The 20,002-nt window shown below is 36.4% G+C and overlaps 1 protein-coding gene across 1 annotated transcript; it reads left to right on the top strand.

Annotated features, from left to right (window-relative positions):
* The first annotated feature begins 468 nt into the window (after positions 1-468).
* LOC108112367 (neural cell adhesion molecule 2) lies at positions 469-11,070 on the top strand. The gene is made up of 7 exons (XM_041818848.1): positions 469-496; positions 4,575-4,826; positions 5,096-5,236; positions 5,944-6,075; positions 6,480-6,632; positions 9,416-9,904; positions 10,173-11,070. Exons 1-7 carry the CDS (start codon positions 469-471, stop codon positions 10,355-10,357), a joined length of 1,380 nt encoding a protein of 459 aa, XP_041674782.1. The 3' UTR covers positions 10,358-11,070.
* Positions 11,071-20,002: the final 8,932 nt, after the last annotated feature.

Genomic DNA, 20,002 nt, shown 5'->3' with positions numbered 1-20,002 from the left:
AATAGTAAACAAATACTGAATTATTTAAAAATAAATAAATTAAGTTCCCTAAATACCTAAAAGAACTGTGTAAAAGGTCATAATTTAAGTATGAATGTTTCGAATGGAATTTGAAAGCCCAAAAGAAGGTGATGGAGAAATAAAAAGCTGTTTTCATGAGGTTCCTGAAGTAAGCTTTTCAACAAAAGGACAAAATCCGTACAGAAAATGTTAATTTTCATAAATATACTCTGAAACTTGGTTTTATTTGACGACAACATTGTCCTCTTAACTGTTATAAACTCTAGAAACCAATTTATCCTTAAGCCAAATGTACATAAAGCTAAGTCACATCCTTTCCTATAAAAGCTTCTCTTACCCCACCATCAAGTTCAAAGTTCGCTTTTCACCACCAAATATCCTTTCCCCTGAAAAAACCCTCTGGCAACCTTTCGAACTGAAAATGTTTAGAAACAAATGCTTATAAACATGTTCCTGACTGAAGCGCCGACGGAAAGTGTGCCAACATAGCGAAGTCCCTAATAGAAGAAGTTTTCCCTTTTCGGTTCGACTTCCTGGCGATGGGACAAAAAGGATGTGGCAGGACGAGCGATGACTTCAGTGTACTTTCTGATTTCGCAACGGTTCGAACGTGAGCGCGGCTGCAATAATCGAAGGTTTCCCACTTTTAGGGAAGTCATCCCGAGGACTACGTACTCGCAACTCGTACTCGCACTCGTACTCGCAACTCGTACTCGCACTCGTACTCGCACTTCGTCAAGCATCCGCCGCCGTGGATGCCGAATGTCCTGCGGTGCACTTTTAGTCGAATCTCGACGTTCGCCTGCAATGGATCATGGGATTCCCCAGCGACGGCTTCGAAAGTCAGCCAAGTAGAGCGCGAAAATTAAACGTAAAATCGTTGTAAATCGCTGGCAGGATATGTTTGCCGGATATGTCAACCTACGCGGGCCACTCCCTCCACCTAGTGGCTTCCTTCTACGATCCGAGTGCTTCCTCAAGTGCTAGTGCTTAAGAAGAAGATAAAAAATATAAGAAGCTGGAAGGCCAAGAACCACAAAACAAAATAGCCAAAAAAAAAAAGGCAAAAGATATAAAGCAAAAATGTTGGCCATGAGCTGGATGATGATGTCATGCCATTGTCCTGGCCAAAAGTGAAAGTGTTGTTGCTACTTTTCCGGCTACCGTTGACACATGAGTGGCTCAGTCATGTGCTATTATCCCTCAAGTGAACAGCCTCGTAATTAACTGCTAAAGTTAAACCACACAATAAGAAAACGTGTAATAAACTCACTGCTAAAAATAGAGAATTAGTGAAATTCACCATTAAGGATTATAGCGAAAAATAAGGATATTCCCGCTGAGTTATGGATACCCTAATTGCGCTCTTCTCTCTGCTGTTGCCACTTCTTCTCACAAAATGGTAGGATAATCTTAGATCCAAGCAGGATTTCATTTGTTCCACGTTAAGTAGAAACGCTTTAACGGAAACCCCCTGGACAAACAAAATATTTGTTTCAACTTCCACTTTGTTTTTCAACTCTCTTTGTTTTCTTAATAATGAAATTCATAGCTGAATGCCAAATGAGTTCATTTGTTTTGGCACAACTTTTGGTGCTACTTTGTTGGCTTACTTAGGTAACAGTGTGGTTTTTGGGAGTTTTTTAAAGAATTTATTTCTGAAATTATTAGTTTTTAATTGCTTAGAGGAAAATTAAGCACTTAAGAGTTAATTAAAGATGAAAACTAGATTAAATGTTGATAAAAAAAAACTACGTTTTTATAGTCATATTTTACTTTTTAATCATCGAAAATTATTAAAATAATTTCGATTTTACTTAATCTGTTTTGGTTGCTTTTAAACATTTCTTAACCTAATGTCGATACTAAGTAAGCTGCATTTTTTCAACTCTTTATCTCGTCTAACATTTTCTTTCTCGTTTTTATCTCGAACTTTGCCATTTTCTGTGATCATCCGACTAAGACAAATATTTGCTTCTTTTCTGGGTGCCACAAATCTGCTTTCAAATGTAGCGGAATTAACCTCTCAAAAGGAAACATTTCTTTAGCTGAACTTTCCTCTTTTTTTTTTCTGCTAAAAACTTCTCTTGTCTCTGACCAAACATTCATTTTTTTTTTTTATCTTTTGCGGCCACGCAAAGTGGCCTGAAAATATTACACATACGCCCATTGCGCTCTTAGCCCAAAAGTATGCAATGTAAAAATGTTAGGCAGCAGAGAAAGATGCACAGGCACCTAAGTGATGCTAAGCCATGTGTGAGAGCTTTGTCAGTGTCGATGGAACCTTCACCCAAATTAGCCCATGGCCATGTGGCTCTCGAAGATGAAACATTTCATGGGAATCATGCTAAGGAATTCATTAGGCTAAAGAAAAAACGGAAACGATGGGGGTAAATTGAGGCTGTGCCCAACTCAAGCCGCCTGACAAGCTTTGAAGTGTGTCAAGAAAAGGAACAAGTTACTAAATAGGCTGAAAAATATGTCTTGAAACTACCATAAAAAAAAATAAACAGAAATGCCAAAGGGAAATCATGGTAGATAGATTCGCAACTGATGCATATCAAAGTTGGTTTAAAAAGGGCTGTCTCTGCTGAACTCTGTTTAATAATATTTTATAAATTGAAAGAAATATAGTTATGAAAGAGTTAAGTGAGACATTTTAAGAAAAAACACAACTTTAGCCTAATAGAAAAACAGAATATTCATGAAAAGTATTTAGAATCTTGCATATTTATTAACTTGACTAAAAGCTTTAGAGAATTTGATATATGTAACAAATTCAAGGGGGTTAAAATACTTATAACATATTAAAAAAATACCATAAGGTAAGCCAGAAAACTTTCGCATAATAAATTCCGTTTACAATGTCAGAATTATATTACCTCTGCAATACCACTTACTCCTTTCCCTTTCCACTTTCACCCTACTCTCATCATTCTAAACATGATTGATATGCAGCGCACAAAGGAGCCGAACCTTAACAATCCAATTGCAGAAAATGTACCTCAATTTATGTGTGTGCTTATGCATTGCTTACGAATTCAAAAAGGCAAATTTGAATTTTTATTGGATTTACTTCAGCATTTGCCTCTCTTCCAGACACACACACACACACAAACTAACTCTACATATCAAATAAAATATTATTAAATTGAATTTGATTGATTTGATGCTCTCTCTGTGCTAAGTATTTTAAGAGCCAAATGGAATAGGGTTTTTTGATTGAGATGAAAAAGCGCAAATGGCTAATAGATCAAATATTGCAAGCCAATTGGCTTAAGTTTGTTAGTATTCTCCTTGAACTGTTAGCCATAATTGATTAGATTTCTAAAATTTATTTCAAGTTAAAGTGTTTTATAAAAGCACTTAAAAGGCATTTTGTTTGTAGAAAGAAGGCTGGTTTTTATGTGTTTGATTTGGCTTTCATTTTAGTTAAAAAATAAACAAAAATATAAGCCCTCTGAGGTTCATTCTTTTTCTTTGATTTCATTTTCTCTAAAAACTCTAAAACCTTTCATCTAAAAATAAACCTTTCTCTGCAGATTAAATTTCTAATAAATCTTTTCTAACACCTCTACCTGGTCCCAACAGATTCAATTACCAATAATTATTTTTAGACAGCCATCAAAAGTCTATTGAAAAAAGAAATTCCAAACAAAATATTGCAAAACAAGCTCTTAAACCTTTTGGAAATAGTTCTTGCTATTTATTTTCAATTTAGTCTGTACAAAAGCTCTCGAATTGTTTGTCTGAAATTTTAGCTGGTCAAAGCTAAGGATTCAAAGGGATGAGAAAAACAAGTTCCTGGGCGCGGCCAAAATATATATAAAAAAAAAATATATGTATATAAAAATTAGTCTGATATCATGGGGAGTGGTGTTAGTTGCCGCTTTGGGAGTCCTAATAAAAAAATGATGTAATCATAGAAAAGTACTACATTTGGCAAATAGCATGAAATAGTGATGTAATAAAAGGACTTAATTAATCTGAAAGGACACACGAATGTGAAATAAAAACCTAATGTCATAGAATTAAAAGTAATTACTTTCACTTATATTCCAAAAATATCAATTTGACTTTTTACTTTTAACACAAAATATCTTTAATCTTTTTATAACTTAAATTATTAAATATAATACAAGTTTTGATTGAAAAATTCATTTCACATGCCTTAGCTGACTGTATTTCCCCCTCCAAACCATTCTCATTTTATGCTGTTTATAAAATGAAAATCCAAGATAAGAATTTCCATTAAAACTGCAACAGAAATGTCAGAGGCATCAAAAAAGGCGGAGTGAAAGATTCAAAGGAGATGCCTTGAATATTTAATAAGAAATCAAAATAGCTATATACAGAACCATTCATTCACTCACAGCCAAGCTAATTAAATGCAAGGCAGCGCAAAATAAAAAAATATAGAGAGGGAGGGGAAAAAACAGCAAGCTGTCTATATAAATTATGATTATTTTTATGAGCTGGCAGCCACCGCCCCCGTTAACCCCTTGAAAAAGTGATAAATTTAATGCAAAAAAACGTTTCCCTTTTTGTTGCAGCTGCAGTCCTTGGCCAGCTGGACAGTAGCAGTATTGGGGGGAGTGGCATTGGCATACCGCCTCCCGATAAACCGCCCACACCACCCCTCACCCTGCGACCGTCGACGCCATCAATAACGCATTTTGTAAATGACTCCTTCATCATCTTCTGCCAGACAGTACAAAAGGATATCGACACCAAGTGGCGTGATCCCCGCGGACAGACCCGTGAGAATACCAAGGGACGAGTCCACATCGAGAAGAAGACGACGGGTAAGTGGTGAAGTAATGACCCAGCCCAGTGGATAAAGTCACTGGTAACTGCAATTTACACGAAGAGAAACTTGAACTCGACCTGGATATGAATAATGTTTGGCTCCCTAAATCATTCCCAAAATAGGAAGCTATAAAGAGTTTCCAAGTTTACTATAAGACTTGGTAGTTCATAAATAAGTGGAGGTCTTGGAAAGTTCTTAGAATATCAGTTATATGTATTCTTTAAGGCATAACCAATTTCTCCCTGTCTTTGTGATTTGTTTTAGGACTTCTGGCTTTAGTTTTCGAGCACATCTCATTGGAGGACAGGGGAAACTGGACTTGCGAGGTGAACGGGAACCGAAATGGGAATAGGAATGTGAATGTTGAACGTGAATTTTTGGCCTCCTTCGAGCTGCTTGTAAATCGTAAGTTGACTTCAGCTTTGGGGACTTAAAAAACATAAAAGATACGGGGTCGTAAAAGCTACAGCCGGATCTGTATTTACTTGCTTTTTCAGTTGTGATTTGGTCTCAGCTTGGGTAAGACTGCCAATTTCAGTTTAGTTTTAATTTTTCTTTAGAATGTTCTTCAAGCAAAATGAACTAACGAATAGATAAGCTTTGGGTTTAAAAACTTAAATCATTTCGAATAACTTGGAAATCAATACGGAAATAAAGGAACTCACTCTTCTTTCTATCGTATTTACAAATTCAACTTGACAATATTGGTTTTGCAGTTTTGCCTTTACAAAAAAAAGGTCAATTTCATTCAGCATCTTCATTTGCAATTTAACCACTTTGCCACAATCCACTTGACCACTTTTTGCACAAAATTCCGGAACAATTTCCGTCTGACAAATCATTTAATGTATTTACAAATCAGAATGAGTGCTTTGCTAGCCACATTTAAAGTAACTCGATGAACTAGCACACAATTTGTCAACTTACCAATCAAAGAGAGACCAAGTAAACAGAAGCAGCAAAGAAGCTGGTTAGTTATATATACTATACTATACTATACTGTATATATAGTGGATAGAAGGGGGTATCATGCCTGCATATTTACACACGGAATTTGAACAACACACCCCATTTCCTCTTTACCCCCCCCACATTCCCTACTTGACCCGCAGAGAAAATCTCATTTGGCAAGACGGAGCAAGTGCAGTCGGTGCGCGAGGGACGCGATGCGCTGGTCAATTGCTTTGTGGAGGGAATGCCCCCGCCGGAGGTCTCCTGGCTGTACAATGGAGAATATATAAGCAGTAAGTTGCCAATTGGAAAATAGTTCTTATAGAGGTTTACTTACTTCTATTTAGTTGTGCTTATTTATATTTTCTTTTATTTTTAATATTTATTTAAATTATTTACAAAACTAAGACTTAAAAGCCTTAACATGAACTGTAGCTTACAAATTTTATAAAAATTAACTTTTAAACTGATTTATATTTAGTTTACAAAGCTCTTTTATTTACCCAATTTAAGTTCTTAATCACTTTAAATTCAAAGGCTATTTACTGAGATTTACTTAGTTTAATTTTGAGCATGCACTCCATGCCGCTGGATTGCCAAACTTGTTAGCCATGCAACTATATCCCCTTCGATTTTGACCATATATAACCAACACCACCTCCAACCCACCTCCCTTTCCTTTGTTTGTTGCTTGCAGCTGTAAACTCTTCGAAGCACAATCGCCTGTCCAACGGTCTGTACATCAGGAATGTAAGCCAGGCGGATGCCGGGGAGTATACTTGTCGGGCCATGCGTATAACACCGACTTTTTCGGATTCCGATCAAATAACGATATTGCTAAGGATACAACGTAAGTGTCATTGTCCCCCACTCCATAACCATACTTAGTTTTTGCTCACTCTGCAGGATACCCGCACACAGGACGTGCCACACTCGATAATATTTAATCTTGAATTTATTTTGCACCTCCCACTTGTTGGCAATTGCATTTGGCTGCCGTTGCCATTTTTCTCTCTTTCTCGTTTTTTTTTTTAGTTTTTCTAAGAATCGGAGGAGAGGTTTCTGTGCAACAAAATCTTTTGCTGATGGCAGCTTAAAGTTGTTTAAATCCCCTCCGATTTTTCCCCCTTGGGGAATGAACATGCTTCGTTGACTTTAATGAGATTTCCAGCTTCGAGCAAAATTCCCCGATTGAAGTTATATCCCCTCAGCACTGAGTAAGGGGAATATCATCCGGATGTCAGGGTCAAGTGGCTGGGAAATGCAAATTATTGATGCAAATTTCCTAATGAACATATTACCCGTCTTACGATTTAGGGCAAAAGGGGATTTCAAATCAAGAGCAATACGGATTCCTTGGGAAAATTGAGTATCCAACTTGCTAGCAGGGGAATTGCAATGAAGGAGCTGAAGTAATTACTTATGTTAGGACTTATATATATGTACATTTCAAGAAGGATTCATATAAACACCGTTCTAAGTCGGTTATCATCCTTTTTGGAAATAAAATATTTTACTTGCACTCATAAAAGCTGATAAGTAAGGATTGAGGACTTCATATTCCTCTCTTTCTCGAATTCCCAACTTTGTTTATTAGAAGCTAATAATTTCTGGTATTTGCCAAACCAAAAAATAAAAAACCTTCTCCTGAGAGTCATTTGTAAAGCTGACACTGCCAGGTTCCAGCCATCAATATCGAAACATATGGCCTCGTAAACAAAGCAACACCAAGGCGAACCAAATATGCAGAAGCTGGGTCCAGGTCCACTTCATCCAAGCTCATCGAGCAGCTTCCTCAGATTCTCGTCGGAATTGAGTTGCCGTCAAAATTTTACTAATGACTGCCGTTCGAATATTTGCACAAGTCAACTTGAGTACACTTCAAAAAATTAAAACTTGCACTTAAAATCAAGAATTTTATAGATCGATTAATCACATTCAAAATTGTTAACGCACATGAATTGGAAAATTAATAAATAAATATGAAAAATATAAAATAAATTAAAATTATTGCCCAAGTGATGTGTGCAAGGCTTCCCTTTCATTATTATCAAACAAAAAATCAAAAGGAGGGTAATTCTTCTTAAAAGACTTTATTACAAAGACCAAGATTTTTCTTCGAGTGCAGCTAGAGCCACCCAAGCGGACCAATCCGTCGGGCAGTTGGCAACTGAAAGGCAAACAGCAGGCGAATGGAAACCGAAACTAATTTGCTGCCCAGCAGAAAATCCCCAGGAAGGGAATTCCGAGTGGGAACTGAAACTGAAACAGAAACAGAAACAATAGCAGGGAGCAGCAGTTGAATTGCTGCAAATTCTGTAATATATAGGTTTGCATTTTCCCCAGCAATAAACTGCAATGGACCGCATCGGCGACGATGGCGACAAGGACACCAAGGACACTCGGCCAAACGACGAAATGCTAAAATTTGCTATTAGCTGGCGCCTCAATGGAAAAGGGGAAGGCGGGTAGGGTGATGGATTGTGGCCTTTCGAGTCCTTGGGCAACACACAGTTTACAGTGGGAGGCACATGAGCTATTGAAATTTAATTGCTTTGACTGTTTAGTTTATGTTTGTTATTAGTAAAGTTTATATGAGCACTGCAGGGGTGATGTATCACTGATAGTTTATGTTTTAAAAGTTTAAATAATACAAAGAAAATGTTTTAAGAAGATAAATTCCTGAAAGACGTTTCGAATTTATTTCAATTTAGAATATTTCCTTCTCTTGATCCACTTTTTATAGACTCAATGGCCAACGACTTACCAGAATGCAAGAGAAAAGTTTTTGCAGAAAGGCAAGGAAAGCGAGAAAAATGCCATTCGCAGAAGGGTAATTCAATTTCCCGATACAGTGTTTGGTTTTCATTGCTATCCATTCCTCGACTCAAGGCTGAAACCATTTCCTTGTTGATATTTTTTTTTAGCTGGTGATGGAGGAGAAAGTAAGGGAAAGGCAGAAATCTATTGTTCTTGTGATTTGATTATTGCGGTTTCATGCACTTCACTTTGTACAGGCGGCAAAGGAGTCAATATTGTTTCAGTTTTTTTTTAGTATTTATTAAGTCTTTCTTGTTTTTATTTTAAAAACTTTAAGAAAGTCTTCTATTGTTGTATTTTTTCTTTACATTCGTTTAAGAAAAGTGCTTAACCTACGCGGTTCAAGGAAAATTCTTAACCAAAATTTGTTGTCAGTGACAGGACTTCGGCTCAGACAACAACAAAGTGCAACAGATATCCTTTCTCCTATTTTTTTTCACTTTTCCAGGAGGGTGTGCGGGTGTAAGGCACACAAAACCAGGCCGAAGTTTCTGGCTACTCAGCATGCGGGCACAAAAACCGTACACCAAGAGAAAATCTTGTTACCTTTAAAAATGTAAGGAACTTCCAAGATTATATGCCATAAGATAGCACTGTATTGGAGGAATAATCTACGAGTTTAAAGACCTTCCATTTATTTAAGTTTCACAAGTCCAAAGTGTTCCGTAAAACCATTTCTCTTTAGTGAAAAATCATGTTGATCCTAAAAAATCCAACGTTTTTCCTTATAGAAAACTCTCAACTATCACGTTTTTCACAAGTGCCATAAATCTCTAAATCAGTTTTCATATTTTCTACCCAAACCCTTTACAGATAAGCCCCATTGGTTCTTCAACGAGACCCTGCCCGTTCAGTATGCCTATGTGGGCGGAGCTGTAAACCTGAGCTGCGATGCTATGGGAGAGCCGCCACCATCTTTTACTTGGCTGCACAATGGCAAGGGCATTGTAGGTTTTAATCATCGCATATTCGTGGCCGACTATGGTGCCACGTTGCAGTTGCATGTAAAGAATGTCTCGCAGTTCGGAGACTATAAGTGCAAGGTGGCCAATCCGTTGGGAATGCTCGAAAGGGTCATCAAACTAAGAACGGGAGCCAAACCATGGGGTCCCACGCGATTCCAGCTAAAAAAGCTCTATACAGATGGCTTCGAACTGGATATACGAACGCCAAGAATGACCAATGTCTCGGATGAGATGCAGATCTATGGTTACAGGGTGGCCTACATGAGCGACATCGAGTTCAAGTTCAGTGCTGGCAATTGGAGCTATGCCAAGCAGAGGGACTTCTCCTTTCATAGGGGTAGGTAGTTAGGTGTTGTAAATTTATATAAATTGAGATATTTACTTTACTTTATTAATCAAGAACAGAGTAGTTTTCTATGTATAACAATATTCATTTGCCTTTTGTTCATAATTGCTCATAATCTGAAATCCATTTCCATAAAATTTTTACAAATATCTTTCAGTTGACTTAACACAAATCCGTTTTAATTTTAATTTAATTAATTTTTATATACATTTAAATGCTTCTAATTGCCTAATGACTTTTGTAAACTACACTTTTCCAGGTCAGCGCTTCATTATCCCGCACTTGGAGTCGAACACCACGTACTTGATGAGGGCGGCCAGTCGAAATCTTGCCGGACTAAGTGACTGGAGTGCCGTGAAGGTGTTTACCACAGCAGCTGGTTGCAGCTGGAATCCGTCGCTATATCCAATATACGCAATCATCCTTGCTTTGATCTTTACATAGACAAATACCAAAAATATAGAAAGACCCCAAAAATCCCCAAAAACTCGTTATTGTTGCTGCTGAGTTTTCTATTTTCTTGTATCTTCTGTGATAGAACTTTGTGTGTGCAATTCACTTAAACCTAATCCAAGTATGTTTAGAGAAAAAAGGAAATTATTAAACGAAATGCTTTTTGCTATATATAGAGACGATATTTGTTCCAGCCTATTGCCAATTTTTGCTGCCAATTTTCATTCATCAAACGCATTTTTTGTACGTTTTTTATGAGAACAAAAAGAAACCTATTAACGAACGATTTTGAAAAGAGAAAGAGTGGAATCCTTACGATACATACAATACATATGCATTGTCAACTCTACCTTATAGTTAAATATGAAATGCCCAACTCTACATAAATGTTGTTCAAGCTAAAAAAAAAAAAGAAAAACGATTTACAAGTAAACACACAAAAAAAAACAAACAAACCGAAAACTTTGATGAATTTTACAAAAACCACAAATGGAAGTCCAAATTATTGATTATAAATTGAAATGAAAGCAAAGTAAATCAATAATAGAGAATGGATTGAATTAGCTTAATTGAAGTGTAAAACGAAAAAAGGAAAAACGAAAACCAGAAACGAGAAACAAACCCCTAAAATGAAATGTTTAGCTGGTAAGCAGTGCGTATGAGTAATATGAAAATAAATTCAACTGAATGTGTATAAAAAGCGACTTTGATGTTGATCTGAGCTTGTTTTTCTCTAATAAATTAGGGTTTTCACTTAAGGGGGCCAACGGAAGGTGAGTTCATGATAAATAAGAAAAGAACTTTGAAATTTTGAATAGCTTTTAAGTAATCATAAAAACATGAATTTTATCCATGATTTTTAGACATTTAAACAGGTCAACTACTTTCTTTTTAATAACTAACAAAAGAAGTACCTTAAACACATTTTGTGATACTAATTTTAGTCACCTTCTTCAAATCACATAACTCCCATTTCCTAACTCAACTGTTGAATAACTTCCTGTCTTTACCCTTCATTAAGGTGCCTCCCTTGATGATTATCTGCTGACCTTTGTTTGTCACCAAGGGCCATAAAAATGTTTATCATATTCATTAGTGTAAATCTTGTATTGCTCTCGGCCCATAAACATCCCTGACCAGCTTATTTCGTATGCCAGACACGCGCCCAATTACAAGGATATTTCCCAGCAAACTCTCTCCCCCCTCTGAGGCATTTACCCCCTTTTTTTCGGGGGGGCAATAAAAAAAATGAACATAATAAACTAACTCATAAAAGTCAATAAACTGTCAAATGGCAAAACATTTACATCACTTAAGCATAAATCTCTCGCCCTTCCGGACACTTTGTCCCGTGTACATCCTTCGAATGGCAAATGGCAGGAGGATTCGAGGACCATTTACATAAGCCCACAAATTCGCCCATCTATAAATGATCAATAATGCAATCGGCCGTAATAACTTATTGTATTTTATTTAACTTTTATTTTCTGCGTGTGTACGAAAAAATACAAAAAAAAAGCAACGTTACGGAAAATTGTTACGGGTCAGTGCAAATTTCCACGCAGACGTGACAACGTGAAACAAAAATAAGCAAATTATGGCGGACAAATAAATACAATTCATTGCGCTTGTGTTTGCCAGGCAATTCATTGTGTGAATGTGCCACGCCCACATGTGCACAGTGCCAGATTATTAACGCACGATTTATTGTCCCTTTTTTTCTTCTGTGCCAGCCAAAGGATGATGAAAGGCTGTGTTTCTGGATTTTATCGAAGGTAATCTGTAAGGGAATTTTAATTTAAGGGAGGGGCTTAAAGCGGGTTATCCATATAAGTTGAGGAAGTTCTCGATGAAAGGGTTGCTATCTTAGATATTTCATACTTTAATAATCCCGAAATCCGATTAATTAAAACCTCTCTTAATATTCTCAAGTGGAAAGCAATCAGCAAAAGTAGCCTTAACTCCCCCCATCATGTATGTCTCAATGGAACATATGAAATTAATCGGTCCTGCCGCAACAATCACTTAATGGTCGATATTTAACCTGTTTCCATATCGGCCACGCCCACTTTAAGTCATAAGTTAAACAACTGATCAAAGTCGGCCAGAATATGGTGGAAGATGTCAGTTGCAGTTGCAGTTGCAGTTGCAATTCCCAGCTGCAGTTGCAATCTTTCATTATTTATTATTGTTTTTACTTTGCCGAGGCCCGGACTCGTCTTTTACCTGGCAATTAATGGGATTTTCCATATAAGTATATATACATATTTGGGTAATGTGTGTGATGGGTGAATATTCAGTGGGTGGTATAAAATCGGTAAACATTATTACCTGCCCATCAGAAGCAGGAAAGTTTGCCGGTCAATCTCGCCACGCTCTCTCTCTCTCTCTCTGTTGTGTCCGTAATCGTTTCGGTTTATTTTAATTAAAATTTACAATTAATACTTAATGAGTCGGGCGAGTGACATCAACAGCAGCAGCAGCAGCAGAAACGCAACTGCAGAAACATCAAATTGAATTTTCCACATAAGACTGTTTCTGTGTGAGTGGCATGTGGCAGCATCAGCAAAGTGTGTATGATAATTTTTGGAAAAGTAATTTCCAACCAACACACAGCTCATTTCTATATATGTATAAACAAATACGCATAAAGGTATTTAAATAAATATTATATATACCTGAAGATATCTTCTTTCAATCGCCCGCATTTTCGGTTTCGTTGTATATAAATAATTGAAGTCTGTCAGCAGATTTAATTGATGAAATGGCAAATTGATGTTGCCTCCAGAAGTGCAATGAAAGTGTGAAAGTCGCTGACAGTTTTCTCTTTGTTGAGCTTCAAACAATCTGTTTATCCTTATTCAATATTTATGCTCAAAATGACAGAATTGTTTACGAAAGCTTGAAATTATATTTAGGTAATTGAGATTGATAGTGGCAGGCCAAGTTGGCAGGTCAAGAAGAAGTATTTAGTTGAATAAGTTTTAAGTTTTACAATCAGGTAAAGTGGATTTAGGCAAGGGAAATAGATATATAGTTTATTTAACAAAAATCCAAGTATAACCATTTCCTGTAATCCAATCGCAGAGGGACTTTCTTCCTTTACTCCCCTTATAATTTGTCCGATAAACTTTCCCGGCTTGATTTAATCCCCCGTAGAGCTTAGTAAACCACACATGGGCATAACTTTTCTAATTACCATTTACAGCCTCCGCTAGGTACGTCCAAGTTTCGGCTAAATAAAGACCCATTGGCAAAGTTATGAACAAATCATTAAGCTGTCAATTTTGTGCAGTTTGCCGATAGGTGTAATAAATGAATGGCTCATAAGTAATTTATGCCCAACCAAATGAGACCGGGATAAATTTGAAATTGATTGCAAGGACTTTTTCCCCTGTTTGTGTGTGTTTTCTGATTGAAGTTAAATCTTTGCTGAGGTAACTTAATATTAGCCCCATTGAGAAGTTATGCAATTTTTTTCGGTCTAAACTTTGCCCACACATCTTCTCTTTGGTTCTAACTCTGTTCGGTGTTTGGCAAAAGGAAAATTTTGGAAAAAAACTCAAAACTTTGTCTGGCATTTTTCCGTTTTGGGCAATTAAATGGGAATTTTTGTTTTCCTTTTAACCTTCCTGCCAAATTGATGACAGAAATATCTCCTTCTAGCCTGTGAAAGCCTAAATGGGTCAGAAGTGTGAGTTTTCCTCTTTTTTTTTTGTTTTCTGCAGAATCATCGACATATGCAGGCGACTATGAAACCCCATTTCCCACTACCATTTCCCACACTTCAGTGTCATTGTCTCTGCTTCTGCCACTGTCACTGCTGGCTGTATATTTTGACATAGAAAACTTTTGCACCTTGTAACGACTTTTTAAGTGCCACCACTCACTTTTTTCAAACAGAAATAAAAATGAAAAAAACAAAAAAAATCACAAAGAATGAAATGTGGAGCAAAATGAATATGTAAATCTAGGACTCTTTGGTAACACGAAAACGAAATGAAACAAAAATAGAGGGAAAACGCGTTGGAAATGAAAATAAATGTGAATATTTATGTGATTTATATGGAAGGACGCTTCAACGGGGAGTCTGTATTCTCGCTGGGCATACACACACATGTGCTCGGCAACAGGGGGTTAACAATTTTCAAGGGTTTAAATTTAATGGAAATTCTGCATATGTATGTCAGTGCGTCTGGTTATCTTTTCACGACTATTCCTCTGTCTAGACAAATGAGTAAAACCTTTTGGAAAAATATTTTCCCGAACTGTGCCATTTCGCTGAGCTTAGAAGTTCGTTTTAATTGGTTTTTGGGAATCAATAAGCACCCTTTGGCTGGCCACAAATAAATATTGAATACAGCATTGCATTATACGCTTATTTACTGAACACCATTGTCCAATTCATTTTACCTTATTTGGCATTTTGGCATTACGCATACGCCGCATGGACCAAAGCACATTAATTGAATAACTCTTTGGGCGGAAACACAACCACCCAACCACATTGCCATTTTTAGGTTGTTTTATATGTCTATTTGTGTTCATGGTTTTTAGTTTGGAATGAGCTTTTGTATCATTCCCTCATTATGCAAATGGTTGCTCTTTAAGTGCACTAAATATTACGCATACGCTGCGTGTGCCAATGGCGTAGAATAACCAAAAATTCATTCGGCCTATTTGTATATGTACTTAGTTCAATATTTTATTTTCATACAAAGTTCAAATGTTGCTCTATATGCACTAAATGCGCAAATGTTCGAAAAATTCAAAAATGTTAATGAGAAATGCATTTCCCTTTGCTAGCGAAAACTGAACAAACAACTTTAATGATAAAGAGCTGTAATGAGGAATATGGTGTATGGTGTGTTTATCAGAGGATGCTATCAAATAAAAAATTTTTATTATATTTTATTTTCTTGTAGGTAACCAAAGGGAGCCTAGTAAATGAAAGGAATCTCATTGGTATTTATTAAAAATGTTAAAACAAAAAGCCAAAATATTTCTGGGTATCAAAGCTACACGAAAACACGATATTTTACATAATTATTTTTCCTATATAAATATGTGCCAATGTAAGGTAGACATTACCAAAGGTAGTCCCAAAAAACTATTTCAAATTCTTATATAAAATTTATAGAAAATTCCAGCTTGAGTTTACATTCCGTTTATTGTTTATTTGCCGAATAATTAATTTAAAATTAATTTGTTTTTAATCGCGCATGTTTCGTGACTGGCAAAGTGAAAGGCATTCCAGGATAAATTCCACATGTAGGCAAACAAATGATGGCGCATTAAAAATGTAAAGGTAATCACGATGCTAATGACATCGGCGTCGGACAAAAGACGGACGGACAATGGAGTTGGCTTTTGTATTGGGACCTGTGTTTCAGGGTAAAACGTAAACAAATTAAGCTATCTGTTACGCCATTTGATTAATTGCAATGCAATGCAATTTCAATTTTTTTGCCATCGCCATCGCCATCGCCTTTTGTGTCCTCATGTCCTGCCATATCATAACTGTCAGCGTCAGGACTGCAGATTGTTCCTGTTACAAGATTTTCTTTTTTCTGTAACCATAGTTCAGTTGACAGCGGTACAAGAAAAAAAATCCACTAAAGAATTGACAGCTCATGGCGAATCCCATGCCCGGCTACACTTTTTGGCCATTTGGCTTGTAGTTATGGCATTCAATGTATATCGATGCTGTTAACAACGAATGCCGGCCACATGCAAATAATTAAGATAACTGCAGGTCCAACTGACAGGCGAATGGGATTTATTTTAAATGCAAAAACCGCAACACAGGAACAGCAGCACAAAAAATATGCAATTGTTAAATGTAACAAGGGGATTAAAACCGGATCGAAGGTGGGAAGCCATTAAAATTATATTCATGCAATTTTGATCAGAAACCGCAGAGGTGATCGAAAAAATGTTGCTAATTTCTTTAATATTGTTAAAATCATGGGTTAACCTTGTCATAATCTTTATACTATTCTAGTAAATCAGTGGGAAAACTTCTTTTAATCTCTATTAGACATGCTTATTGCCCTGAGCCTTACATTCAGAAGCGATATCTGAGAGCTACAGTGAGAAACGAGCTGAAAAATGAAGTTCTTAGTCGTTTTACTCTTTCTCGTTGGCTCCTCACTTTCCTTTAAAAATCAAAGGTAAAAGAACCCTAAACCATGCTTCAGCTTAATAAATTTCTTAATATTAACTGCCAGTAGTAAAAATCGGCGATTTATTCGCCAAACAGAATAGTGTTCCTTTACAGGAAGCCATATCGATTTTAACGAGTTATGAACTGGACTCTCAATGTGATGTGCTTCATAGAATGTATCTTAAACCGAACTAAAGCAATGAATTTTATCAGAAAAAAACTAAAGGGAAAAATACACAGAGATACACAGAGATACATTAAGGATGCCGATAAGTCCGTTGAGTCCTTTCACAAGTTCACGTGTATTGCTAAAATTAAGAAAAAAGTAAGCGAGGAAGCTAGGGGAAGATGATGTTTTATTACCATGGAGAATTATTTATATTAACATCATTATACCCGTTACCGAAGTAAAAGGGAACCAGATTCGTGAAAAGTATGACAGATAGAGGACGTTCGACCCTATAGAGTATATATATTCTTGATCAGGATCAAAGCGAAGTCGTTGAGCCATGCCGTCTCCGTCCGTCCGTCCGTCCGTCCGTCCGTCCGTCCGTCCGTCCGTCCGTCCGTCCGCCGTCCGAGAACGCTGAGATCTCAGGAACTATAGCAGATACAAAGATTAACCATGAAGATTCTTGAGGTCCCGGGACAGCGCAAGTTTATTACAGCATCCTGCCACGCCCACTCTAACGCCCACAAATCGAAAAACTAAAATTGCTGAAATCTCAGGAACTATTGTAGATAGAAAGTTAAAATTCAGAAAGTATAATCTTTAGATGACAGCGCATTTTATAGTGCTACTACTATCCGGCCACACCCACCCATACGCCCACAAGGCTCAAAAGACTTTTCGGATTTCGGTTTTCGGATTTTCTAGAAAAACTGATATCTCGGTAACTATTCGTAATAGAAAGTTCGGATTAAGCATGTAGGTTTCTATGATGCTCCCAATGCGAATTGTTTTTTTCCGATCAAGCCACGCCCACTCTAACGCCCACAAAACCCGAAAAACCAAAAATGCAAAAATCTCGAAAACTTTAAAAGCTACACAATTTTGCTTAGGAACACGTATTAAGGAGATGCCTCTGCAACTTGCCACGAAGTTGCATCCGGCCACGCCTACTCTAACGCCCACAAACCGCGAAAAACTGTGGCGTCTATGATAATATTATGAATGCGTTCGTTTGACCTTGTATAACCTATTTCTGTTAATATCTATCGATTTACCAAAGATTTTTCAAATCGGAACATTATTTCGCTATTTATAAAGAAATTAAGTTATAAGGCCTCACATTGGCAGTGACGTCACAATAAGGATACTCAACATACTCCCTCTGACAATAGGTGGCGCCTTGTGAATTTCCACTAGCAAAATAATATTTTAAAATTTTGTAAAACAGTAACGGGTATCATATAGTCGCGGCACTCGACTATAGCGTTTCCTCTTGTTTTATCATCAACATGGGCTAAACATTTTTTTAGTAATATGACAAATACGATTTTCAAGAATTGCGACCCTCAACTATGTAAATTATGTTTTTAGTTTCGATTTGAGTTACGACACAGACATTGTTCAGCAAATGCAAAAATAATATTCAAAGTTACTAGAAAGCTTATAGATTTGTTTATGATCTAGTCAAAATGCATAACCAAGCTTATCTTTTTTAATAGGTGTGCTTAATGTAAGCCAGGAAAAGAATTCATAGGGAACTTCTATATCTTGTAGTTGTAAATATTATTATATAGATATTATAAAGAAAGGGTACAGCGAAATGGAGGTGTTGCTGATATGTTTAATTCTAGATAATCTAGCCTTTTTTGTACTAGCAGTTTTACAGGTAAGTCTCAAGTAAGTATCAAGCCAAATATTTTAAAATTTCTCAAAGTTTTAGAGAGATTACCATCTTTAAAATTTCTCGGGTAAGTAACAGATAAGAGCCCAGGATAATTTTTTCAACTTTCATAACTTTATAGGAGAAAAATGCATAATTCAAAGAATGAAGGATATGTGTGTAAAACTTGGCTGTAGATTTGATGTTTCAGCAGTCCATAGGCTTTTGATTGAAAAACAACCGATAAAGATAAGCCTTTTGACACCTCTCGACATATGTGCCTTAATATGTTACATATGGTCAGGGCCTATAAGGGCATTCTTGTAATATAGTTTAGGTTATTGCCCTGATGTAGCTAAGGATTTATGCGAATGTTTAGGTTTACTGTTGTGGTGTCATAATTATAAATATTGAGATGAAGATAAAGGTAAGTATTGATTTCTTTAGGTGGAATTCATTTATATTACCTCTTTATTTTTTAGTAAAATCTAAGATGAACGAATTAGTTGAGTGTTGCAGCTGTAAAACGAGCTTCAGTCTAAAACATATCTATAATAAGCGTGCCTAACTCAAGAAGTAATCTTTCTTTTAAACTCTAAGGGGTGAGTTCCTCCCCTCAATCAAAATAAAAAAGTACCTCATAATTATCCTCATAATGTGGCAATGACTTGTGCCACAACCAAATTTTGAAACTTAAACAATTAATCAAGCTATTTCGCCCACAGAATTTTAAAGTTTAGACACCACCAAAAGCACTTCTGAACCAAAACTACAAAAAAAAAAAAAAAATATGAAAACATAATAAAAATAAACCTAAAGTTGGGCTGACTGTTAGTGACAGATCCAAAATAAAACCAAACACGCCCCGTTTTTAAAGTGGAGACTCGTAATTAACAGAATTAAATGCTGCAGCGTGCAAACTGGGTAAATTGTGCTTTGTGCAGTGACCAAAAAATGACACGGCCAGAACCGGAGTCCGGAATTTATTTACAATGGCCAACCGCATGGCAACGAGAATTGCTCTCATATAACATTAACATTCGATTGGGGCCCGGAAGTTGCATTTTACTTTTAAAAGCAGAAGAGAGCAGAAATGATTTTATTTTTTATATATTATATATATACATATAGTATATTCCACAGACAAAGCGAGATCTCTGCACATGCTGCTATTTATGCAAGAAATTCTGTGCAGACACGGCGGCTTACAAAAGGGAGAGGGGGTGGATGCCTGGTGGGTTAACTCATACGATATGCAACCAGAGGCGGAGATACCAGAAATGCACAGGAAAAATAAACTTACATAAAAACACAATTTTTAATTTACAAGTATTATTTTGTAGATCTTAACTGATAAGCAGAAGTGGGTAATAAGAAAGTCAAAGGGTTGCTTAAGATTTATAGTAGAAAGGTGATAAAAGCTAATCACTAGTTACCAAAGAAGATATATCTTTCTTTTTCAACTTTTTCTTTTACAACTTTTCCACTGCAAACGTAAATAAGTTAAAAGACTTTAAGAAGCTTACTTAAAATTTAAATATATTTTTTAATGAAAAAGGATGAAGGATATTTAGCATTCTCTTAGTGCACCCACATCCGCCTACATTTCTTTTCATTTCGCATTTTTATTTTTTTCCC

This window comes from Drosophila eugracilis, unplaced genomic scaffold, assembly GCF_018153835.1.
Source record: "Drosophila eugracilis isolate 14026-0451.02 unplaced genomic scaffold, ASM1815383v1 contig_393, whole genome shotgun sequence".
Classification (NCBI taxonomy): Eukaryota; Metazoa; Arthropoda; class Insecta; order Diptera; family Drosophilidae; genus Drosophila; species Drosophila eugracilis.
This window is presented reverse-complemented; position numbering and strand designations above follow the sequence as displayed.